Here is a 24710-nt window from a genome sequence, read left to right on the forward strand (position 1 = left end):
AGGCCAGAGACTCTAATTATCAGGGCCTGGATAAGGAGCAGGAACTGAACCTGCTCCGAAAGTCCCAAACCAAACACTGATAATGCATTCAGGAAGCTCCGTCACCTCTCTCACCCAGGGCCCCTAATCGGGCCTCAGAGAGACGTGGTTATGGTCCCAGGACCGGGGAGCCAGAGCTCCTCCAACCCAGGTCCCGGCCCATTGAGTTTCGGTTCTGGAGGGGTGGGCCTGTGAGTTACAGCGTGGAGCCTGCCAGGGCTTTTCCTCTGCTCAGCGCTCCTTGTGTGGGACACCTGGGGGCAAAGTGAGGGCCGGGGGTTCTGGGCAGGCAGCTGGGGACAGGAAGCCTCGGGAGGGACCCCTCCTGGAAAGTATCGTCAGCCTCCCCAGCTCTCCCCCACATCCGGGTGTCTGGAGGGCTGGCTCCGCCCACTGTACAGGGAAACCCACAACATCAGGGAGTCCTCACGCACCCAGCAGGGATGGAGGAGAAGAGGCATCCAGATGCCTGGACACTCCCCAAAGCCACCCCTATTGCTTTCCAGATTCTGAGCTTGTCTGGAAGGGGTCTGGCTGACCTTGGCCCTGCTTCTTGCCAAGTCCAGGCACACCCCCCATAGCCCGCCCATTCTAGGAAGTTGAGACCATGATCCCGAGGCTCCAGGACGATTTCTGGGGGTCTCACCTTTGTCCCTTTGTAGCAGAAGGTGTCACTGCAGCTCTGTGCCAGGGCCAGCCTCCAGTGGCTTGTCCTCCAGGCGCTCTCAGCCTACATGGGCCACCCTCTTTGTGCCGAGCTCCTCCAGGCCTGCTCTGGACAGCAGTGCCCCCTCCCACTGCATCACTGCAGCCTCACCTCCCAAAGTCCTGGGGGTAGGTGGAAGCTCAGCATCCAGATCTCCCCTGGTCGCAGGCCCGGCAGAGAACAGACGCAGAATCGCAAGGGAAGGAACAGCAAGGTGGGCCTTGACCAGGACTGGCCTGGCCCGGGAGCGCATGGCGGAGCCCTCAGCTCCGAGTCGTGGTGTCTGAGGACCCAGCTCTTTAACCTCTGGTCCCAGGCATGGATCACTGTCAAGGGGCATTCTCCCAGGCCTCCCACTGAAATCTTCCCGTCCTCCCCCCACATTCCTTTTCCATTCAGTAGAAAGCATCCCTCCCCACAGGCCTAGATAAGGAGCAGGCCCCAGATCTCAGAGTCCTCCTTCCCCCTGCCTTTATCTTTCCCACATCTCGCCACCTCTGATCGTTTCCTTTGCCAATCCTCTGTTGGATCTACTTCAGAATAGATCCCAAATCTGTCCTCTTCTCTCCTTTCCCATGGCCACCAATGGGCTCCTCAGCACTGTCAAGTCTCCCTAGATTCCAGCAGTAGCCTCCTTATACGTCTCCCCACTTCTGCCCTTTCTACCCAACAGCCCCACCTCCACCCCAGGCCTCAGCCAGAGCCACTCTATTAGAACTCAAGTCAGGTCTCTGCTCCCAACCTGCCAGTAGCTAGTCCAATCGCCTCCCCTGGCCCACAGGACTCCCTGTGTCCTGGATCCTCCTCCCACCCCCTCTACACTCCTTAACCCTTTTCCAGCTACACAGGCCTCCTTGGACCCTGTCACTTTTCCTGCAGGGCCTTTGCATGTGCTCTCCCCATAGTCTGGACCTTCCTTCCCTTGGCCGTTCACTCAGCCTTCTTCATGCCTCTGCCCCGCGGTCATCTCCCCAGCAAGACCTTCTTTGACATGTGGCCCTTCCTGCCCTTCAATCACATTGCTCTGTCTGCAGTTTCTTCAAAGGAATGCTCATCCCTGAACTTAACTTGTTCATTGTAATTAATTAGGTGATTAATCCTCTCACTGTCAGTAGAAGGTAAGCTCAGGAGGGCAGTGCCCTATTTGTCCTGATGGCTGCCTTGTCCCCACCCGTCACCGTGCCTGGCACCTAACAGGCACTCACTAAATATTTGTTGAGTGAGTGGACAGGTGAATACCCACACCCGATCTGGTCTGAGCCCCACAGCTGCCCCTTCCAATCAGGGGCACACGGCCTATCAAGTATAGTCACCTTCACTTCCTTCTTCCCCAACCATCACGCTCCCGCCCCACCGGCTCCTCTCCTCCCACGCCCCCAGCTTAACTGCTAGGCCCTCACTTCCAATTCCTTCCCCTAATCTTCCCCACCATTCATGATTCCCCTTCAGCCAGCTTCCCCATGTCACCGGTTGCTATGACAACCATAGCACAGGAAAGCTCAAGCTCTGTGCCAAGTGCCCACTGAGCACTTTATGTGCATTTTCTTATTTAAGACACAACAACACTGGGAGGTGTTATTAGTTTCCCTTAATAAATGAGGAAAAAGTTTCAGAGAGGTTGGGTGATCTGTCTGAGGTCACACAGCCCTCCATGTACAGAGGCACATGGTCCTTAATCCTATCTTGTGTGAGCCTCACTTCTCCAACTGACAGTGAGTTCCAGGGAGGTGGGGTTTTGTCAGGACTTAGTCCCCATGAACCAGATTTTGAAACTTGGACCCACTGTGTTTAACCATGGCTTGAGAAATCAAGGCTTCCCAGGTGGCATTAGTGGTAAAGAACCTACCTGCCAATGCGGGAGACATGAGATACGGGTTTGATCCCTGGGTCTGGAAGATCCCCTGGAGGAGGGCATGGCAACCCACTCCAGTATTCTTGCCTGGAGCATTCCATGGACAGAGGAGCTTTGTGGGCTACAGTCCAAAGAGATGGACACGACTGAAGCAACTTAGCACAGCACAGCACATACTTGTGTGACTGTATACAAGTCATAGGTTCATGGGGCCCCCCACCCCCACTTTGATAAAGCAATACATTGTGAGATTCCCCAAGCCCTTTCATCCCAAGAGGAAAGGTGCTTAAAAGGAAAGATTTTTGGCCAGCACCAGCCCACCTGGGCCAGAGAGGCAAGGTGCCTCAAAGAACACCTGGAAACTTCCTCACTCCCACCCTGATGTCCCTCACCCTTTCTTCCAAGGCCGGTCCCATCTCCCCTCAAGCCCTCCTCAGACTCAGCTGCCTGGCTTTCCCCAGCCCAGTCAGCATGCAGTCAAGATAAGAGGTTTCACTGCTTTTACATCCCCTTTCCCAGAGCCAGAGTCCCCAGTCCCTCATTTCTCACCCCCACGTCTTGTCCCTGCCACGCCCTTTCTGGGATCTTCTCACCCAAAGGAGAACCGGGTCAGGCTAAAGGAGAGTCAAGTGGAGGGAGACGATGGGCCCCCCAAGGGGCCAGGTCTCTCAGCTAAAGGAGCTGAAGAGTTGGCTAAGAAAACAACTCCATCAATCAGCAGGCACCAGGCGGGGTTAAAGTGTCCCCTCCCCACCCCCATAGTGCTCATTAGCTCAGTCATTATATTAATAATCCCTTGAGAATGAGCATAATGACAGCACTCACCTGGAGCACGAGAGATGCTCTTACTCTCCTGACCTCCCCAGCCCCCGTCCACAAGCATCCACGGGGCCCTGGGGTGGGAATATCCATCCCCAGAGAGGCCAGGAGAGGGGTCCACCTGCGAGCGAGGCAAGTGGGGGCAAGGCTTCCTACCAACCACTGGCAGGCAGAGTGAAGCTTCCTGAAGAGTTAAGCTGAGAACCCCAGATGCCGCGGAGACCCCTCGTGATCCATCGCCCACAGAGGGCTCCTCCCACCCCCCACCTCTGCTTTCCCTTCACCTCCAGGTTCAGGACTGGTGCCTCTAGATGCCAGGACAGACACAGGCGAACGACAAGAGACGCCAGCTGAGTGAGCAGGAGGGTCTGGACTTTGATTTAACAAACCAAGGTAGCTGCTGATGCTTGTGTGGAAAGACCCAGTATCAGGCCAGCTCTGGGGTCCCAAGAACAAGAAGGACCCGCGGAGTGAGAGCAAACTCTGGCAGAGGTGTAACATCTGGAACAACAACAGCCTTGGGCTGAAGGAAGGTGCGGGTCAGTTCTGAGCCCTGCATTCAGTAGTTCTGGGTCAAACTAGGGCACAAAGGGCTGGACAGAGCGGAAGACACCTTGCTGATCATGCCAGAAAGAATCACATTCAAATGAGAACATCTGCCATTTACTGAGCCCTTACTATGGGGCCAGCTGCCATGGCTTATGCTGGGAAGACAGTCTCCTGTTTGATCCTCACAATTTCTTTCCTTCTTTCTTTTCGGCCGTACCCCATGCCTTGGGGGATCTTGGTTCCCTGACTGGGGATTGAACTCACACCCTTGTCAGTGAAAGCGTGGATCACCAGGGAATTCCCTGATCCTCACAGTTTCAAGACGGAAGAACGATTCTAATCCCTATGTCACAAATGAGGAAACCGAAGCCTGAAGAGGTCAAGTTGTTAGTAAGCGATGAGGCCAGGTTTCAAAATTTAGGTTCCCTCAGCAGAGAGACTAGCCTTAACTGTGTGTGGGTCTGTGAGCAGAATTAGGGCCCACCGATGGACGGTTTAGGGACATCATAAGACCCCCCCTGGAGAGAGCACTTGTGAAGCAGTGAGCTCCCCATCCAGGGAGTATGTCAGCAGAAACCTGATAAGCATCCTGAGGAATCCTGTCGAAGGGACGGCTGGATGGGTCCCAGCCCAGCTGACCTGCAAGATTCCATCTTAACTTTGTGATTCTGTAGACACAGAGCCCCGAGGAGCACACCCAGGCCCTCTCACCCCAGCCTCAGCCACCCATGGCCTTCCTGGAGTCCTGGGGACCCCTCATTATAAACCCTCCTCCACCTGGGAGTATGACTCAAGGTGTTGGTCAGAGAACCCCCCAGATCCCAGGGGGGTCCTGGCCTGACCTGACAAGCCTTTTGTTGGGTTGAGATGCCTGGAGGAGAGGGTGGTGGGGGTGGGAGAGTTCAAGCCCCTTCTGCACACCCACCTACAGAATGGGAGCCATTCTAAGGCACTGAAAGAGTTGAGGGGCATTAGGGCTTCCCTGGTGGTCCAGTGGTTAAGACTCTGCATTGCCACTGGAGGGAGCTTAGGTTTGTTCGGGAAGTTCCACATGCCTCAAGGTATAACCAGAAAAATAAATTTAAAAAAATTTTTTTAATTTAAATATATAAAGGTATAGAGAGGCAGGATCTATAGATGGGCGTCAGGCTGACCCGAGGAGAAAGCAGACTCACTTTGCTGTCAGCCAGGCAAGGCCCTGGCTTGGAATTCAAAAGGATTCCTGAGTGAGAACACTGGAATGTGGCCCTCACCAACACCTGGCCCACTTCTGTCTGGGGCAGCACCCAACACGCTCGCCCCGCAGCCCACCTGAGCAAACTCAGCACCTGCAGGCCAGGTTGGGAGAAGGGCCTGGGAAAGACACACGACTGGCAGGCAGCCCCAGCTCAAGCCACTAATTAACTCCATGGCCCCAGGCAAGTCACTCCACCTCTTGACCTGCTTCCTCCTCTTTCCTCCTCTGCACTGCGGTGATAACAATCCGGCCCAGTGAGCTGAAAGAGATAAACCGTCTATAAGCCGCCCATGTTTATACCGTTGTCAAGTGCTGTTATTACCCAGGGGTGGGCTCGGGGAGCGCCCCTCCTGGTCTGACCTGAAATGTCACTCCTGGACAGGATGCTGGCTCCTGTCCTTTCCTGAGGGCAGCCCAGGGGGTGGGTAGGGACCGATTCTAAAGAAGAGAATTGAGCAGTCAGCAAACATTCACCATGTTGGTGGAGATGGTTGGAGGATGATGGCAATGGAAACGGATTCGGTCCGCACACCACGCCCTGACGCTAGCAGGATAGGCTCAGACACAGGAGCTGCGGTCGCCCTCCTGGGCATCACTCCCTCCCCAATGCTCCCCTCCCCACCAGGAAAGCCGTCCACTCACAGCCCACCTGCCACACCAGAGGACAATTCCTGCCGCAGCCTCATGGGTCACAGGCAGTGACCTGGGGAGGGAACAGGGAAGCCTGGCGGCCACACTGGGCTGGGAGCCAATTCCTGGGATGTGCCCCCGACCTCCACACTATGCCCCACAAATATGCAGACTAGAGTGATTACAGCTTACTCTGGGGGAAGCTCTGGGCCTGACCAAGACCTGGCCACTTCAGCAAAGGAGCAGCAGCAAGCCTGAGGTTGGTCTCTGGGGCTGAAGAGTGATGCCAGCCAGTGGTTTTTGTTCCCTGGGGAGCGGTTGGGGCAAGAGCCTGCCCAGGTGGATCTGCTTTCCAAAGCGGGGCTAGTTTCATCATCTCATTAGCTACGTCTCACAATTAGCTAAGTGTTTTCCAAGGGCAAATCCAAGGCCTACTTGGAGTGACCAAACGCTCAAGAGAGCAGAGATGACAGCCAAGTCAGCCCCAGAACCCAGCCTCGACTCAAGCCAGGCTCCTGACTCCCCTGTGACAGAGTTCATGTGTAAGGAGGGGCCTGAGCACACTCACGAGTCACTAGCACAGCTAGGGGCCCTAGGCCTGGTCCTGGCACGGCCATGTCTGCCCCCCAGTCTCGGTGATCCTGTTTGAAGGGTCCACTGCTCCTGACTGTGGAGGCCAAAAGGAGGAGCAGGGGTTGTGTGGGAGGACATGGAGAAAGCAGAATTGAGCTGCCTGCCTGGGTGAGCAGCAGAGAGAGGACGGCACTGCCCTACTGCCGTGTGGGAAAAGTGCATGAAACCCAGCCTGCCGTGGCTGAGCCCTCTGGTCCAGAGATCAAAAGGGTGTAAAGGACAGAAGTGTTTGGAGCCAGCAGCACTCTGGGATCCTACTGGGCCCCGGGTGAAGGGCCTCTCACATCTTCGGTGGCCAGTTCTCTTTGCCCATTTCCTGCAGAGGGAGGGACACTCAAGGTCAGGGGGTTCTGGAAGCTGGTTGGTCTAATTGCTGCTCAGGGAAGAGGGCACTTCTGGAATTGAGGCCTCGGGCAGTGGTTGAATAGCAGGAGGGGAGGGAGGTGGGTGGGAGGCTGGTGGGCCCCGCCCTGGCCTGTTTCCTTGGTGTGGGGGACAGATCTGGTCACTCCACAGGACAGGGAGCTGGGGCACAAACAGTGACCAGAGACAAGAAGGCTTGTCCCCAAGGCTTGAACAAACCCTGCTCCCTCTCTTCCGCAGGGCCCTGAGTGCCTCAATAGAGACACTGGATTTTTTGGAAATTAACCACTCAGGGGTTTGAGACAGAAAGGGGAATTCTGAGGCAGGGAGACAGGTGGGAGGAGGAAGAGGAAAGAGGCAGCCTCCGGATACGGATACGGAAAGAGAGCTTCCGCAACCACAGCCTCAGGCAGGGGGAGCGTGCAGCCCTGGGCAGAGGGGCCCAGGCAGGAGTTCGGATGTGGTGGCTCTGAGGGCCCCATCCCTGCAGTCAGTCAGAAATGCCCCAGAGAGCTCATTCCTAGGGAGGACATCTCTGGGAAAGTCACACTTCATAAGTCCGACTATTTAGTTCTATATTACTGTTTCCCCCCTTTTTTTTTTTTTTTTTTGCATTTCCTGGGTTTTTAGTAAAGTCCTGTTTAAAGGTTCTAGTCTTGCCCTGCCATGTGGATGGTGCTGAAGGAAGATCCAGGGTCCCCCGTGGGGCCAAGGTGGGAAAGGAGGGCAGTACCCAATTGGACCCACCTGGGGGCAGGAGGGGGACTCAGTGAGGGAGTCCAGAGAAGGTGAATACGGTGCAGCACCCCATCCCTCATTCCACTTCCACCGACTAAAACCTCAGAGAGCCAGGGTAGTTTTTCTTACAGATCCCCTTTGGGCATCAAGGACCCCAGCTGCCCGGTGGTCACTTTACTTTGACGGAGTAGCTGTCCCTGGCAACTTTCAGTTCTGGGCCAGGGCTTCTTAGAGGAGAAAAAGAAACGGCTGCTACTTGTCACAAAACCCACGATCATCCTAGGGTGAAGACCCTCCCTCTGTGAGGCCTCCTGGACTCCCAGCCCAGTACCATGCCAGAAAAAAACTCTTTAAAAATGTGACGTCATCCACCACGTCAGAATTTAAAAATAATTATATTAATAATAAATATGTTAAATTACATTTAAAACAATAAATAGAAAAATAAACTGATAAATAAAATCAACAGGTACAAAATGTTTCCAAATTTCAACCAAAAAAACACAGACGACAGACGCGACAGATGACAGAACGGGAGGGTGCTAAGTGCCGTCGGGGGGCCCTTCACAGTTTACACCGCGGCTCCCTCCCCTCGCCTGCTCACCCTCTCCTGTCCCCAGCTCGGACACCGGGGTACTCTGCGGCTGATATCTCTGGGGACGCTGGCCAGTGCGGGAAAGCATCTGGTCCACCTCTGCGCCCTTCTGCGAAGCAGCCCCGAACCCCGGCGTGCGGGCTCGGGGCACGGGAGCGGGAGGCGGAGGCTGGGCCGGGCGGAGGGGCGCCCCTACAGAGGCAGGTCGGTGCTGTTGTGCCGGGTTTTCCGGGCGGTCCCGTCGTCGCGGGGCAGCGCCCTCTGCAGGTTGGACATGGCCACGGTCTTTTTGAGGTCGATCACGGCGTAGGAGTCTGAGCTGCGGGTCGGGTGCGTGGTGGGCACAGGGGCTCGGGGGGCGGAGGGGTCCGGGGGCCCCTTGGGGCGGTCTCCACCCCAGCCCTTCAGCTCCACCTGGATGTAGTTGAGCTGCCTTGGGGGCTCCGGGCCCGGCCGGCGGAAATCAAAGTTGAAGACCCTCGGGGAGCCTCGGCGCCGGGTCAGCGGCACGGGGAAGCTGCCGTGGCTGCGGAGGGCAGCCCGGGTGCTGGTGGGCTTCTGCAGCGGGGTCTCGTCCTCCTCGCCTTCCGGGAAGCCGTTGGAGGAGGGTGTGAGCCCGTCCCTTGAGTCACCGTCATCCCCGGCCTCCTCCCCTGGCTGCGGCGCCTGGCTCTCCCACACGGGGGGCAGGGAGGGCAGGTTTTCGTAGTGCAGCAGTGCAGCCCGGCGCTGGGCCAGGCCGTTCCAGCCCGGCTCCTCCGGGCTCAGTCTCCAGCCCGCCCCCGGCCGCAACCCCCCGCTGACGTTCTCATAGGTGCACTTGGGCTGGGCCGGGCACTCCGAAGGGCCCTCGTTGTTATTGTTGTGGTGGGGGGCGTCCTGCAGGCTCGGGCACAGGCCTTGGCACTTGGTCATGTGCCGCCGAGCTGGGGTGGGGCCCAACACGAACTTCACCTGGCCCGGCTGCAGGAACACCTGTGGGTCCCGCTGGTCGGGGCCCCGGGCCTGCGGCGCAAAGGGCGCCCGGCCCTCAGGCAGGGGCTGCAGGCAGTGCCGGCTTCGGCGCTGCTCCTCATCGCTGGCTGGCGTGTTGACGTAGGTGTGGGACTGGCGTTACAGTCCAGGGCGGGAGGGTCCAAGGGCAAGGAGGAAGCAGAGAACGGGGACAGGATGAGAGGAGAAGCAAGTGGGAAAAGGGCTGCAGTTTCCTCTTCCTTGTCCTCCAAACCTCCCAGGAAAGCGGCCTCCCTTTCTTGGGACTGGAGGGGGCCCTGTCCACTTTCTTCCCTCCCATGAGCCTCACCGGGAGGAGGTGCTGTATTTTCCCGTCCCCCACCCCCACCAGACCAACAGGAAAACCCTGGGCAGCCACTTGCTCACCTGCTCATCGGGGGCAATGAGGGCATGGGTGGACTCTTCACCAAGCGAGGGGTGTCGGAGGCTGCTCGTTGAGGGGCGCCGGGGTGCTGAGAATCGGGGACCCTCTCCTGGGCAGCCAGGGAAGCCATTGGAGAAGCTGGAGACGGTATAGCCTAAAGCTGGGCACACAGGAGACAAGGGATCCTTAAAGCACCTGGCAGCTACCCGCAACCGTGTGTGTGGCAGCCTGGGACTCTCACACGGAGACACTCCCAAGGTCCCCACAGGTCCACCCCACTGAACTGGCAGTCCCCATTGTCTTCACCTTGTGTCTAATCTTCAACCTCTGCCGTTCTTCTGAAAGCTCAGCTTGAACTCCACCTCCCCCATCACAGCCTTATCTAAAACACTTAAGGCACAACTTGCTGTCACTGAACTGACCCTACACTTCATTCCAGCTCTGCCAGTGAGCTCCAGGGAAGCTCCTCAAAATCATGGACTGTGTGTCTATTTCTTCTGTCCCTCAAGGGCCAGCCGATGGAGGGCAGGACACGGAGCAGGTGTTCAATGTGATTCAGTGAATGAACAAGCAGAAACTGTGGGAACCTCTCCAGACAGCCGTGGGCAGAGATGCTGCACCAGCTGTCAGGAAAGGTATATGGGTATGACCCAATAGACAGAAGGAAGGAAGCAAAACGGCTCCAGACTGCCGTTTCCATGGAAACCCAATGTCTTCCTGTCTGCTCCCCGACCATCCGTCAATACAAGGCTCTGGACTCCCCAGCCTCAGCTTGAGTCACCTGATTGGTCCAGGCCAGGACTTATCCATCCTTGGGAGTTGTCTGATGATGGATGATGGTCCTGGAAGCCTGGCTTGCCCAACCATCCTCCACCTGCCTGCCTGACTCATGCCCCCAAGACCAGTGCTCCCTGGAACTATGCTTGTGTGTGCATTGGGGTGCGGAGGAGAGGGGTCTCCTCACCATTGGGAGGCTGGGGGGCCCGAGGGAGGTCAAGCTCAGCTGGGTGGCTGTTGCGGGTGATGATGACTGGCTCTTCCATCACATTGATGCTGTTGCACTGCATCAGATCCTGGAGGAGGTTGAAGATTTCCTCAGCCCTGGAGCACTTAAATGCAAATATCCCTGAAGAAGGAGAAGAAGAAATGAGGCTCCTCTGACCCTGCATCCTATAGGGGAGGACTAGAGAGGCTGAAAGGATGCACAGAGTTCAGGAAATGTCCCTGGACTTCAGTCCCAGGCCTGAAGGGTTAGGGTTAGCATCTCGACTGTTCTCCGCACACTCCAACATGCAAGAGCCATAGGAGGAGCCAGCCCACGGCCTTCACTCCCCTCCCCCAACACACACTATCCATTACCATCATCTTAAGATCTAGTGTGCTGTGCTTAGTCGCTCAGTTGTGTCCGACTCTGTGACCCCACGGACTGTAACCCACCAGGCCTCTCTGTCCATGGGGATTCTCCAGGCAAGAATACTGGAGTGGGTTGCCATGCCCTCCTCCAGGGGGTCTTCCCAACCCAGGTATCGAACCCAGGTTTCCCACATTGCAGGCAGATTCTTTACCGTCTGAGCCATAAGATCTGGTACTTCAACTATATTCCTCAGAAGTTAAATCGCTTTCATAAGGATGTGTATGCACAGGGGTGAAGGAAAGTGAAGTAAAAAATCAAAGTGGAAAGAAAGTTGTCAGATGAGTGACCCTCCACCTCACCTGCTACCCCTTGCTCCCCAGGAAAAAAGAGCTCTGCCAGGGCCCCAGCCCTCAGCTCTATGCCCAGCAGTCTCTAAGCTCTTTGAGGGTGGGAGGGTCTGTCCTGGTCACTGTCTGTTCACTGTATACTTAGCCCAGTGCCTGGCCAGAGAGTGACTATCTACTGTGTACGGGCTTCTGACCTCATGGAGCTTGAACTCTGGTATAGAAAGGAAGGATGGGCCATCTAGCTAAAGGACAAATATGGCATGGCAACCATGTGGCTCCTCCATGTGGGTACCCTTACAGCCCCTCAAACTCCAAGGCAGCAACGCATGGTCCTCAGCAGGACTGGGCTGAGGATGCAGGACTCGGGGAATCCAAAGATGTCCTTGGGGTGCTGGGCCAGCCTGGGATTCTGCGTCCTCCTTTGTAATGATGGGGACCAGGACTCAGAGAAGCTACTTGGAATGTGCATGAGGGTTTCCACACAAAGACAAACTAAGCTGGGGCATCAGGTCTGCAGGAATGGAATGAACAGGGGAGAAGGGAGGAGAAAAAACAGGACGATTCTTTCCTCATTCTCGTCTATTACATCTCATTCCAAGATATGTCAAGGGCTTAGAAAAGGCTGAGAAAGACCGGAGTTTCAGAAGAACCCTGTGTTGGGATCTATGGTGTTCCTCTGGGATCCCCAGTGTGGATTAAACCCCACCAGGAGCAAAGAGGCCCCTTCCTCCCCTCTCGCTGCTCAGCCAGCGTTAACTGTCTCTGCCTCTTGAGTTCCACAGTAAGGGGCATGGAGGGGAGGGCTCCCCCGGCCACTATAGCCACAGAGACGCACTGCTGAGCTGGCGGCCTCATCAGAGGAGCTCGCTAGTGCTATCACTGCCTTCACAGCCCCACGCTGCACTGAACACAATCCTGTGGGGGATTCCTTCTGGCAGCTCAGCTCAAAGACAAGCCCAGACCGTGCCCGCCCTTCAGAGAACAGTGGTTGGCCCCAGACTTAACATCATGGAACAACCCACTCCTCCCTGACCTCCAGCTGCAGGGAGAAAGGGGAGGAAGGCCAAATATATCACACTCCACTGCCCACAGGTGACGGGAGACAAAGATTAACCTTGTGAGGGTTACTCCATACACTGTGGGCCTCTCTGAATCTATCATTCCCACCCCGCACAGGCCCAAGGCAGCAAGCGCTCCTGCCTGACCTTTCATTATACACAGGGACTTGGGCATATGATGTGGGGCTGTTTGCTCTTACTGAGGGGGCAACAGGGACCCTGAAACTAGAGTAACAAAGGGAGGAGGAACTGCTTGCTTTCCCACGCAGGTTCTGCCTGGGACCACTGCCTGCTTCCCATGGGTTGTGCAACAAATGACCCCACAAAGCCACCCAGGCTGGAGCTGCAGTGACTGAAGAGAAAAAGCACCGGCCTGGGAGTCCACTTACTCCTGTGTGCCCTTGGCCATGACCCTTCCCTTCTTTGGGCAACACCTGCCAAGTCAACAGACTTCCCTACTGAACCTCCAGCTGCGACTTCCAGCCGCAGAACCTGTTTCCCATGGACAAGTACCCATCCCAGCGTGGGGCAGGGGCTGGTGCTCACCCTGGCCAGTCTGACACCGGCGGCCACTCTCAAAAGAGAAGAGGTTGGAGTCGTAGCCATAGCGCCGCAGGCAGAGGTAAGGCCAGCGGACAGCCTCGCGCCGATGCAGGTGCAGCACCAGCTCGCTCTGGGTCAGCTCCATCACTCCGGAGCCCAGTTCCACGCCCTCATCATCCACGTTTGTCACCTGGCAGGGGCACAGGACAGAGGGCTCAATGATTGAGTCCCTCGAGTGTGTGTCTGGGTCCGTGAGCCACTCGGAACGCCACACGATTGCTGGGCCCCGGATGAGGCAGTGTCAGTGACCCAAGACAATTCTCTGCTGCTGCTGCTGCTAAGTCACTTCAGTCGTGTCCGACTCTGTGTGACCCCATAGATGGAAGCCCACCAGGCTCCCCTGTCCCTGGGATTCTCCAGGCAAGAACACTGGAGTGGGTTGCCATTTCCTTCTCCAAGACAATTCTCTAGGCTGTGTCATTTGGGCAGTGCAGGGAGGGGTGGCAAGTTGACCCCTAAGGTCAGACAGTTAGACATCCAAGGTTAGATGACCCCAAATGGTCCATGGCTAGTATCCAAGGACCACATGTTAATGCGAGAAAAGGTTCCATTGTGAATTCAAAATCCTAAGACCCTGGGAGAGTCAAATTCAAGCGGAACAAATATAAAGGCCTCAGCCCTCTCCCCCAACTGGAGGACCTTGCTGAGGGCTCCCTCTTCTGGTGAGCGGGAGAAACCTGGGCTTCAAGATGCTCGGGTGAGGAGGAGGCGCCCCCTACAGGAAGTGGAAGGAATGGGCGGTGCACACAGGTCCACTGGGCCTGGCCTTATTCTCCCAAAGCAAGCAGCAAACGTAACATTGCAGACTTTTGTTGTTTAAAGATACGCTGACGGGAGTGAACGTCGTGCTGAAAGCACAATCTTTACTACTCTCAGCATTTCTTCATTCTTAGTAAGACTAAGAGGTGCAGAAACGGCAATGGACTGAGCCTATTTTCCTTGGGCCTGCTCCGACATCCTGAGCTTGAGAATTCTTAATAAGTCTTAAAAAGCCCACGGCCTCAGCAGCTCATTTCACCTTCTCTAGGCAGGCAACTTGACAGCTTGGGCAGAACCCAGGAGGCCATTCTGGGTATGCGGGAAAGGAGGGGGCTGTGGGTACCTTGAACTTGGTGGGGTGGTTGTCTGAGACGCTGTCTCGGTTCAGGCAGCTGCAGCAGCTCCCCATGGTGTCAGAGCAGCCTGCCTGCCCTAGGGAAAAATACAAAGGACAGTAAGGTCATCAAAGCCAGCTCCCCAAAGCCCCGCTCTGGGGAACCCTGGCAGAACCACCCCGCTGTGATCACCTACTCTGTCCAAGACTCACAGTACCTTCCTCAAGGAATTCACACTCTCAATCCAGGGCCAGACACACACTGGATAAACATTAACTCCAGTCAGGATGCGTTAAGGATTAATGCTGATGGGGGGATGGAGAGAGTTTCTCAGGGGTAACGTTTGACCCGGACCTGGAGAAGTATGTAGGATTCTGACTGACAGTATGAGAGGCAAGGGCAGCCTGGGCAGCATAAAAACATGGCTAAAAGGAGGGACCTAGAGGAATGTATCTGCATCCGGAGCTGGGTGCCAGCCGGGGGCCTCATCCAGATTCAGCAAAGAAACCGTAGGTTGGGAGTCCCAGACACTTTGGCCTGGCACTTTCTCCTGTTCCTCCTGTCTCACCTCACTCAGATCCTGTCTCTTCCTTTCTTACCACCACCCCAACATCTCAGTTCAGTTCAGTTCAGTTGCTTTGGGAACCCATGGACTGAAGCATGCCAGACTTTCCTGTCCATCACCAACTCCCAGAGCTTGCTCAAACTCATGTCCATTGAGTCAGTGATGGCATCCAACCATCTTATCCTCTGTCGTCCCCTTCTCCTCCTGCCTTCAATCTTTCCCAGCATCAGGGTATTTTCCAAGGAGTCAGTTCTTTGCATCAGGTGGCAAAAGTACTGGAGCTTCAGCCTCAGTCCTTCCAATGAATATTCAGGGTTGATATCCTTTAGGATTGACTGGTTTGATCTCCTTGCAGTGCAAGGGACTCTCAAGAGTCTTCTCCAATGCCACAGTTCAAAAGCATCAATTATTCGGTGCTCAGCTTTCTTTATGATCCAACTCTCACATCCATACATGACTACTGGGAAAAGCATAGCTTTGACTAGATAGACATTTGTTGGCAAAGTAATGTCTCTGCTTTTTAATATGCTGTCTAGGTTGGTCATGGCTTTTCTTCCAAGGAGCAAGCGTCTTTTAATTTCATGGCTGCAGTCACCATCTGCAGTGATTTTGGAGCCCAAGAAAATGAAGTCTGTCACTGTCTTGGCTATCTCCCCATCTATTTGCCATGAAGTGATGGGACTGGATGCCATGATCTTAGTTTTTTAAATGCTGAGTTTTAAGCCAGCTTTTTCACTCTCCTCTTTCACTTTGATCAAGAGGCTCTTTAGTTCTTCTTCACTTTCTCCAATAAGGGTGGCATCATCTGCATATCTGAGGTTATAACATTTATCTCAAATTTATTTTTGATATTCTCTTCAAATGAGATGTTATGGCTAAGAGATACATTCAGATGATTGAAAACAGAGAACTATTTTCATAACCTTGAATAGGCATTTCTTCATTAAAAAAACAAACACTCGGCTTGTTCCCCTTTGTCCAAACGGGAGACCAGAGGCCTTACTATCTGGCTTTTCCCTCCCAGATTACGGCACTCAAATTAGACGTCACAACATTTGGACCTGTGGCTAGAATGGAGATGACACCACCAGGCTACAGTGACCTAAGGGACAAAGCAAACCCATGGACCAATCCCAACCAGAAATTATTGGTTTGCAACTTGCTGCAAGAACTGAATTGGTAGGACTAGATATCTTCTAGAGCTCCCATTGAAAGTGTAAAGTCTTGAACAATCCTGACCTGCACCCTCAATTCCTCCCAACTTGGGAAATTCTAGAAAAGTGGCTCCTATACACAGGTCTCACCTCACCCAGGCCATCGGAGAGCTGACCATGGGAGGGGCATGGGGAAGGACCCCCACTTTATTCCCCCTGTTCTTGGTGGGGTGGCATGGCAAGCAGTCTGCAGAGAAGTCACCTGGATCTCTCTGGGACACACCTGGGGCTCACCTAGCACAGGAGACAGAGACCACAGGTTAGTGGAAAACTTCTATCCTCACCCCTCAATTGTTAATGAAACTGACTTGCTGTCAGTCCATCCCACTGGGATATCTGTTCCAGGCTCTAATGGTATATAAATGCCAATGAAGAAAGATCAAGGCCAAAGGGACCACAAATTCTAAGCCCCATAGGCCCTGAGAGGGAAAGACTCCCTTGGAAACAGTGACTTTGAAGTCCGAGACAGGCCAGAACATTTTAAGTCACTTCTAGACTCCCTCTGAATCCTGTTACAACCAATACCAAAATCATTACCTTACCTTTGCAGAGAACTTGAACTCTACAAAGAGCTCTCTCAAGAAAACACGAAAATGTATTGGAAAGAGCAATGGCTCAAGATTCAGGAAACCAATATTCTAGTTTTTATGTTGCTGCTAAGTATCAGAGAGATTCTGCCAAGCAGATCCTCCATCGCCACCCACAATTTCCACCTCAACGCCTTTAAGGGAAACAGCTTTCCAGTTTTTACGGGAAACAGCTGTAAACTACGGAGCTTCACCTCTAGAAGTAAGTACATAGAACAAACACCACTAAAATCAACATTTTCCTCTTCTAGGACAAGCTCCTTCAATCTCACATTTGGAACCTTGATAGACTTTCTGTTCTCCAAGCTCCAAAAGCCCTATAATTTAACACAAATGCTATCAACCAAAATTTCAGTAATCTGAGCCCTAGGTGGACAAGTCAACAAGCCAGGATGCTGGAGATCCTTGAAATCCCACCCTCCTGCTCTGAAAAGGCAAGGTCATTTCCCAGGGCCCCAGATGCTCTGCATCTTTGGGTACTTTTCAGGTAAAAGGACCCCTGCTCTCTGTCTGGCTTACTCTCTGGAAGGGGCAGTGGGCTGAGGAAGATGTGCACAGCTGGGTAGAGACGGGCAGCTGGGTAAATACTGGGGCTTGAGCAACCAACAGGGAGTCTGGGGGTGAAGCCAAGAACTGCAGGGTGCAAGATGGGGGAGGGCGCTGTATCTTTTCCTGTTTCCTTCACTGCTCTTAAAGATACCAGGACATATGACAGCCCAGCTAAGGGGGTGACATCGGGTGACAAGAGGAGAAGGCTCTGCTCTGAGACAGGTGTGGACTGGGAGTAGGAGTTTGAGGTCATGGGGACTCAAAACATGTGAGAGGGATTGGGGAAAGGTGGACAAATGCTTTGGATTTGAGCACAGTGCAAGGAGAATGGAGAAGCATGAAGACTCAAGAGGAATTTCAGGACGGTGGAAGCATCTGGGTTCATCCCAGAGAGAATGGTGGTTCTGGGGGCGTAGCAGGGGAATTTGCAGGAGACAGGGGTTCTCGGGACTCCAGGACACGCGAAGGTGTGTCGGGGGTGGAGATAGGGTGGTTCTGGGAGGTTAGAGGCAGATTTAGGTAACAGAGTTGACGGGAATTTCTAGATGCCGGGAAGGAATAGCGGAGGTCAGGGCCGCGCGTAGTCCCTAGATGCCCGCCCCCAGCCCCGGGACTCCACCGCCCGCCCTCCCGGGACTTCCTCGGGAGGGAGCGGAGACTGCGGCGAGGCGCGGTGCGGCCTCGGTGGAGCAGCCTCGTCCCCGCCCCGCCGCACCCCGACTCACATCGCCCCGCGGCCCGGGCGGCACCGGGCCCCGCTCCCGGGTCCCACTGCAGCAGCCGCCGCCCGCCCGGAGCTAAGGCCTCCCCGCCCCGCCGCGGCGGGGTCGGAGGTCACCGGCTGCACCAACGAGACGCTGCGGGCAGGCGGACCCGATCGGGGGCGACCGGCGCGCAGCCTAGAACGTCCCTTTGGAGGACTTTGCAGTAGCGAGCAGGGAGCATGCGCAGACGCCAGAGGGCGCTCCGGGCCAGCGGCAGAGCTCGCCTAGCAGGGACGGGGCGGAGCCTGGGGCGGGGGCGGGGCGGGGCGGGGCTGAGGGACCAGAGGTGGGACCAAAGGTTTCCACTCCCAGGATAAGAAAATGGACCGGAGCCCGGGGCGGGACTGGGGAGAAGCACGAAAGATGGGGGAGGAGCTTGAAGGGATGGGACAGGGACGGGTCGTACAAGGGACCCCAGAAAGGGACTGGGGACAAGGGGGAGGGAACTAGGTGGGGGTGGGGACACACAGACAAGGGCGGGTCTAGGAGACCAGAAGGAAGGTCTGGGGGGCCCTGCACTGCTTCGAAAGGCGTTCTGTTTAGCCAGTGCTTGAGGACCTGGCATAACGATGGCTCCTGGGTGTCTGCCCAGCGCCCGCAGAGATGCAGTCCCAGGACTAAGCCCACGGGGGTGGCGGCAGTGGAGCCTGCACCGTTTTCACCCAAGATCCCTCAAACGCTTTCCTTCACTTAGCAGCTCTAGGCCCCTCCCCGAGCCGTCGGGCCCTACTAGCCCGGGAGAGGCGGACAGGGCCCGCGGGGCGGGGAGCGGGGGTGCTGGGAGAGGAAGGGCCGCGCTCCGGGGGGCGGGCAGAGGCGGGCGCCTAGATCTGGAGGTGGAGACTGGTTGAGGGGCCCGAGAGCGGCGTCTGTCCAGAACCGCCCAGACACCAGCGCTCAGCAAGGGTGAGACGCCAGCGGAGTCCTGTCCCCTATCCTAAACTCCAGCAGCCGGACTGGGAACCCCAACTAACTCGGGAACCACACCGCGTCCCGCTTCGGAGGTGGGCCCCGAGAAACCCAAGAAAAAACTTGGGATCTGTCAAGAGGGCATTTGGCAGGATCAGAAACTTCTCGAACCTTTTTTCCTCTCACTGTCCGGGGAAATCTTTCATCCCTTACACCCCACCCCCCAACTTCCCAATCCCTAGCCTTTGCCCTTCAGGAAAGTAGAACTCCTGAGTCCGTTTACACCTGCGCCCCATGGGGAGGGGGTTCAGTCTTGTATTATTTGTAAGGGGGGGAGGAGAATTCTGGAAGGAATCCAGCATGTTAGTAAGATGGAGTCCAGTGCTAAGTGAACATGGAGTTATCCAGTCCTGGGGTGAGGCGTGAGGACTGATTTCTGAGCGTTGGTCCTGTGTGAGACGATTTCATGCAAACTAGAACCTGGAAAAGAGGGTCTCAGTCCCCTCCTGGCCCTGAGTGTGAACAGCCCATCCTGGCTGCTTTCCACAGGAAAGCTGACCTGAGGGACAGAACAGGAAGGAAGCAGATGGGTGTGGAGCCAGGAAGCTGGGAAGGGTGGCAGAGGGTGGGTGCTCAGGGCTGGGAAGCCATATAATTTTTATGGTCCAAACCCTGTACCCAGCTCTAAAGCTGGGTCTTATGGAGGCTAGGGATTTGATGATCCCTTCCTGTGCCCAGCTGCCATCCCAGCTCTCAAAGACAGCTTCCTCCTCTAAAGCTTCCCTTACCCTTCTAATGTGACCTCAGGCAAGTTAGTTAACCTCAGTTTGTTTCAACCATAAAATGGGATAATAGAAACTACTTCACAGGATTGTTGTGAGGATGGATTATGTAACATGCTAGAAAAGTCTCTGCATGCATTGGGTGCTATGTCGCTTCAGTGGGTTGCCATGCCTTCCTCCAGGGGATCTTCCCCACCCAGGGATTGGACCTGAGTCTCCTCTGACTCCTGCATTGGCAGGGGGCTTCTTTACCACTAGCACCACCTGGGAAGCCCCAGAACAGTCCCTGGCACAGAGTAAATATTCTAGAAAAGTTTAGTCTTTTTTTTTTTCTTCCTAGGATGCTGTGTCTATCTGCCCAGAATCCTGGCCCCATGCTGTCTGGTTTCATTGATGCCTGACCCAGTAGACGATGAGCTTATTGTGGGCAGGGCTCATCCTCATCCCTTTACCACTTCAGTAGTCACCTCCCATCCCCAACCATAATATAGCCATAGCAGGGCTCACCCAGAGGAGGGCTAAAGAATTGCATTTAGAATTATCGAATGAAGTTGCTACTAGAGACAGAAGATAGAAGCACAGGATTTTCCTCTGTCCTGGAAGAGCTGATAGACCAGATGAGGAGCTGAGAGAGGCACAAGGGGCAAAGAGGAACATTAGGTGAGAAATCTGGGGACACTCACTGTACCTATTTCTGGAGCATAGGGAAAGGTGAGCTGGTATGGGCTGGAGAGGCTAAGAAGGGTCTCCTGGTGAAGTGGTTCTTCCACCTGGCCGAAACCTACAGCAGAAGAAGTGGGAAGAGATGAGGAAGCAGGCTTCCTGGGTGCTGAGTGCCCAGTGAGGAATGGTGGGAGTTATGACTGGGGAGGTGGGGAACAGGGGCCAGTCCACCCAAAGGCTCACGGGAAAGGTGGCCTGTCTCCCTCTTCCATTACAGGCCTCTGCTTTCCTCCATCCCAATGCTGGGAGACCCTGGAGTTGGAGCTTCAGAAAGTCTGGAGCTGAAAGCTTTGGCCTCAAGATCTGACTCTGCCATTCACTAGCTTTGTAACCTTGAGCAGACCACTTACACTTACTGAGCCTCAGTTGGACCATCTGTAAAATGGTGACCAGAATACTACCTAACTCATGTAGTTGATGGGAGGACTGATGGAGTTAATGCCTGTAAAGCACTTAGCCTGCCTAGCTCATTGTTATGGTCAAACAAATGGGAGGCCTCTTGCTTTTTTCTGTGCAGACTTTACCACCAATGTCACTGCTGAATTCTGGCTGGCCCCACCGAAGAAAGAGGCTGGCCTCTCCAGAGCTGAATCTACCAGTCAACTCAGACAGCGACCCAGACCACACGCCCAAGAAGGACCCTGAGGAGACCTCTGCTCAGGTGGGAGGAATCCTGCCCTTCCCTCTGAGATTGACATCCCCTTCATCCTTTGGACCTCTTCCCATTTCCACCAAGTGGGATGTAGTTAGCCTTTGTGCCCAGCTTCTTGCAGCCCTTTTCCTTTGCAGGAATCCCTGTCCCTATAGCCCCCTTGGAACACAGGGGTTCAACTTCTCTTACTTTTTTTTCCCATTTGGTTGTGCTGTACAGCTTGTAGAATCTTAGTTCCCCAATCAGGGATTGAACCTGGACCTTGGCAATGAAAGCACAGAGTCCTAACCACTGGACCACAAGGAAATTCTTCAACTTCCTTAAACTTATTCACTCGTATAAATGAATTCTCTCCTATGGGGCTTATGTTGCCAAAGCAGAACCTAGGGGGTTTGGCCCTAAGGAGTGAAGGGGGTGATTTCAAGCATAAGAAGGGAAGATGTTTTGGGTTGTGTCCCGTTTACCTGCCTCAGTGAGACCACAAACACGACAGTGGATCAACTGTCCTTGTGATCTTGAAGGAAGAGTCTCCAAATGCAGGAGAGGGTGGACACTGTCCTGGATTGATGAAGAGGTGGCAATGAAGGAGGGAGGGCGGGAGGGGAGGGAAGGACAAACCGAGCTCTGTCCCTCTCCCTTTGCTGTTTCCTCAGGATCCTGAAGTTCCGAGCTGGGGGCACCCTGGCCTGGACACCACCCCAGCCCCCAGTTGGCCTGGGCTCCGGAGCCTCGTCCAGCAGCTCCCTCCACAGGACAGCGATGTGGGTCTCCCTCTCCCCAGCTTTCCTCTCTCTTGCCTCGCTCTCTTTACTGTGGGAAGAAGCAGGGTACAGAAGGGAGGAAGGCACCAATTTATGGCCTAGATATGCCACTGATTGGGGGAGTCATCCCCCACCCCTGGCCTGAGCTTTCACATCTACACAATGTGGGCAGTGACATCCGCTCTGTCCACCACCACACTTAGCTGAAGAGCAAATGAGAAAATGAACATGACCAGCTTTTGAACCTGATAATGGAATGTACGAATGTAGAGCATATGGTGGTTAAATATTTATTGAGGCCCCTATGTGTACCCAGCCTAAAGGCTTACAGTTCAATTGGGGAGGTGAGGCAGGAGAATATGGAATAGGGGAAATCCAGTGGGAAGTGATATTGAGCTACAGCTCATTGGGAGCCAGGATCTAAATACCGGGTCGGTCAAAAAGTCCATTTGGGTTCTTCCATTTGATGTTACGGAAAATCCTGAATGAACAGTTTGGCCAGCCCAGTACAGGAAGATGGGCTAAGTGCTGTGGGGCCATCAGGGCCTGAGCGATCACCATTCCTTGGGGGAATGAGACGCAGGTGGATGTGCTCCCCTCTCTTCTCCTCAGTGCTCACCTGTGCTGTTATCTCCTGCAGCTCCTTGAGGTTTCACAGCCTTTTCTTTGACCAAACAACTAAACTTCCTCTCTCCAGTCACACTTCAATCTTGCCTGCTGGGGCTCTCCCAGTTACAGTGGATGCCTGTTTCTTCAGGAGCGCTACTGCCTGGCCCTTGGGGAGGAGGAGCTGGCTGAGCTGCGGCTCTTCTGTGCCCAGCGGAGGAGGGAGGCCCTGGGACAGGGGGTGGCCCGCCTGGCACCTCTCAAGCTTGAAGAATGCACCTGTGACAATGTATGTAACACCCGACCTGGCCACCGTATTCCCCTTCCTCCTCTCTGCCCTCTCACTGCTGCAGAAGGGGATGGCTTTGGGGACTCCGAAGAGGAAAAGGGGTTTGAGGACTGACAGTTTGGCAACATTCAGGAAAAAGGGAAACCAAACGTAGGGGTTCTTGGTGGAGCCTGCAGTGGAGGTGGGTTTGCCGGAGGTGTGGGAAGAACAGTTAGGTTGGGGTTGGGATGGAAGAGCCTGGAGAGTGGCATATGCAGCCTGTAACCAGCCCAGCACCCATGCCCCGCAGTGCAGGGAGCGGCTGAGGCCAGGGGAGTACGGAGTGTTCGCAGCTCGGGCAGGAAAGCGGCGCTGCTGGCACCAGGCTTGCTTTGCCTGCCAGGCCTGTGGCCAGGCCCTGATCAACCTCATCTACTTCTACCACGATGGGCGTCTTTACTGTGGTCGTCATCACGCAGAGCTGTTGCGGCCACGCTGCCCGGCTTGTGACCAGGTACAGCCTTGAAGGGAGGGGCTGGAGGGGGTCTGCCCAGGGTTAAGAGTGGCAGGGTGCAAGGAGATGCCTCTTTGAGTACCACAGAGTTGGGTACAGAGAACTGGAAACCAGCCTGGGACTTCTGTATCCACCTTGCTCTGACTTTTGAGCTCTGGGTACCTGGGACCCGTTGACTTTGTGCCCTTCCCCACCGCAAGCAGAGTCCCCCGAGTTTTCTTGGACTGAATTTCTCCAGAGCAGGGACTCTAGGACAGACGATCATCTCAGTACGCTAGTGCTGTGCCTGCTCCAGCGAGGAACTCGTTCAGTGTCTGCACAGAGGCAGTATGGAAACCTGGGTTGGGCGTCCAGGCGACCCGGGTCACACTTCTTTCAGGATGTGCCACCTGCTTGCTGGGGGAGCCTGGCTAATCCAATCAGCCCTCCCCACGTCTGAGAGTGTTTGAGTAGATCAAATGGGAATGTCCGTAGACGTGCTTTAGCGTCAACTGGATATAAGGCGTGGTTATTGGATGAATGAATGAGTGAAGGAATGAATGAACCGTTCCCCTCTCCCTCTCTCAGCTGATTTTCTCCCGGCGCTGCACCGAGGCCGAGGGACGGCGCTGGCACGAAAACCATTTCTGCTGCCAGGACTGCGCCGGGCCCTTGGGCGGGGGACGTTATGCCCTGCCGGGGGGCGGCCCCTGCTGCCCCAGCTGCTTTGAGCGTCGCTATTCGGATGCGGGTTCGAGTCCGGCCCGGACACTGGAAAGCAGGGCGTCCCCGGGTAAGGGAGGAGAAGGTGAAGATCAAAGGAGAAGGGGACAGCGGCTCGGGCTGGGCTGAGGGGTTGATTTTCCCGGGCTGGGACCCTCACCCCGGTCCCACGCCGTCCCGCCCCTCCAGCAGCGCTCCCGCGCCCCCCGACCACCGCACCCCCAGACCCGAGCTTCGGGGCCCGCAGCTCTCACCGCGCGTCCCTGGCCGGCGCGCTCCGAGGGCCTCCAGAACCCACCCCGCGCCGCTGTTGGGGCTGCGGCGCGGGACTCGCTCCTTGGCTGGGGCCGCGGCCGCCCTCTGCTGGGCGGAGGCGGGGAGGGGCGGGAGCCCGGAGCGGACCCACGGCGGCGGCGCGCACGGCTCGGGGCGGGGCGGGAGGCTGGGCCCGGACTGGCACTGGCTTCTGGCCGCTGCCCCGCCCGAATCTGGGAGAAGGAGACTCGCGGCTCTGAGATGGGCGTTTCTGACCCCGCCCGGAACAGGAGAGGAGGGGCTCTGCAGAGTCGGAGACCCGGACTGCGCCCAGCCGAATGCCGCGACCATCTCCCGGGCAACCTTTCTCGCCACTGCCGCCAGCTCCAGTCTGGAAACCCGGAGCGGGATGCTTGGATCCAGCGCAGAGCAGGAGTATCGAGCTGGGGACCAGACGGAGGCACGCCAAAGGCACGCGCAGGGTCGCCTAGAGACGCCCCTTGATCCGAAGGAGGACGCTCCCTGCCCCACCTGCTCCTCTTCCTCTGAATCGGAACCCGAAGGCTTTTTCTTAGGCCAGCGCCTTCCCCGGCCCTGGGAGACCCCGGCCCTTCTCCGAACTGGGGACAGCGACACCTCCAGGAGGCACTGTACCATTTGCTAGTGGCGCAGCCTGGAGAAAGGGGGGCTTGGGGAGGTGTGATCTGTAAGGAGAGAGAGGGAGGCTCTCCTAGCCCTCTAAGTCCTAGACTGAATGCCATCAGGACCACGTCTGGGGAAGGGCGGCGAGACGACAGGTTTGAGTGCCTCCTCTCAGCCGCGCACTTTGAGTCTTCATGGAGACTCCTGGAGTAGCCTATTCCT

General features: G+C 55.6%; 2 protein-coding genes across 5 annotated transcripts; one reads left to right on the forward strand and one right to left on the reverse strand.

The window, feature by feature from the left end:
• Positions 1 to 8041: 8041 nt before the first annotated feature.
• Positions 8042 to 17814, reverse strand: FRS3 (fibroblast growth factor receptor substrate 3). 2 transcript variants are annotated; one of them, XM_055407089.2, is made up of 7 exons: positions 17636 to 17814; positions 15865 to 16008; positions 14004 to 14092; positions 12845 to 13031; positions 10504 to 10665; positions 9542 to 9699; positions 8042 to 9268 (listed from the first exon to the last, which is right to left on the reverse strand). In XM_055407089.2, the coding sequence occupies exons 3-7, from the start codon at positions 14067 to 14069 to the stop codon at positions 8354 to 8356; spliced, it is 1488 nt and encodes a 495-aa protein (XP_055263064.1). In that variant the 5' UTR covers positions 14070 to 14092; positions 15865 to 16008; positions 17636 to 17814; the 3' UTR covers positions 8042 to 8353. The 2 variants fall into 2 exon arrangements, with proteins under 2 accessions (XP_055263064.1, XP_055263066.1); XM_055407091.2 differs by lacking the exon at positions 15865 to 16008.
• A 694-nt stretch (positions 17815 to 18508) lies between these two features.
• On the forward strand, positions 18509 to 24520 carry PRICKLE4 (prickle planar cell polarity protein 4). 3 transcript variants are annotated; one of them, XM_088831352.1, is made up of 8 exons: positions 18522 to 18678; positions 19706 to 20025; positions 20606 to 20749; positions 21394 to 21501; positions 22259 to 22396; positions 22686 to 22889; positions 23457 to 23661; positions 24137 to 24520. In XM_088831352.1, the coding sequence occupies exons 3-8, from the start codon at positions 20618 to 20620 to the stop codon at positions 24508 to 24510; spliced, it is 1161 nt and encodes a 386-aa protein (XP_088687478.1). In that variant the 5' UTR covers positions 18522 to 18678; positions 19706 to 20025; positions 20606 to 20617; the 3' UTR covers positions 24511 to 24520. The 3 variants fall into 3 exon arrangements, with proteins under 3 accessions (XP_088687479.1, XP_088687478.1, XP_055263250.2); XM_088831353.1 differs by lacking the exon at positions 19706 to 20025 and having other exon boundaries at positions 18509 to 18580; XM_055407275.2 differs by lacking the exon at positions 19706 to 20025.
• The last annotated feature ends 190 nt before the right edge of the window (positions 24521 to 24710 follow it).

The sequence above is a fragment of the Moschus berezovskii genome, chromosome 23 (genome assembly GCF_049115385.1).
Source record: "Moschus berezovskii isolate FMDL1 chromosome 23, NW_MosBer_1.0, whole genome shotgun sequence".
In the NCBI taxonomy this organism is placed as follows: Eukaryota; Metazoa; Chordata; class Mammalia; order Artiodactyla; family Moschidae; genus Moschus; species Moschus berezovskii.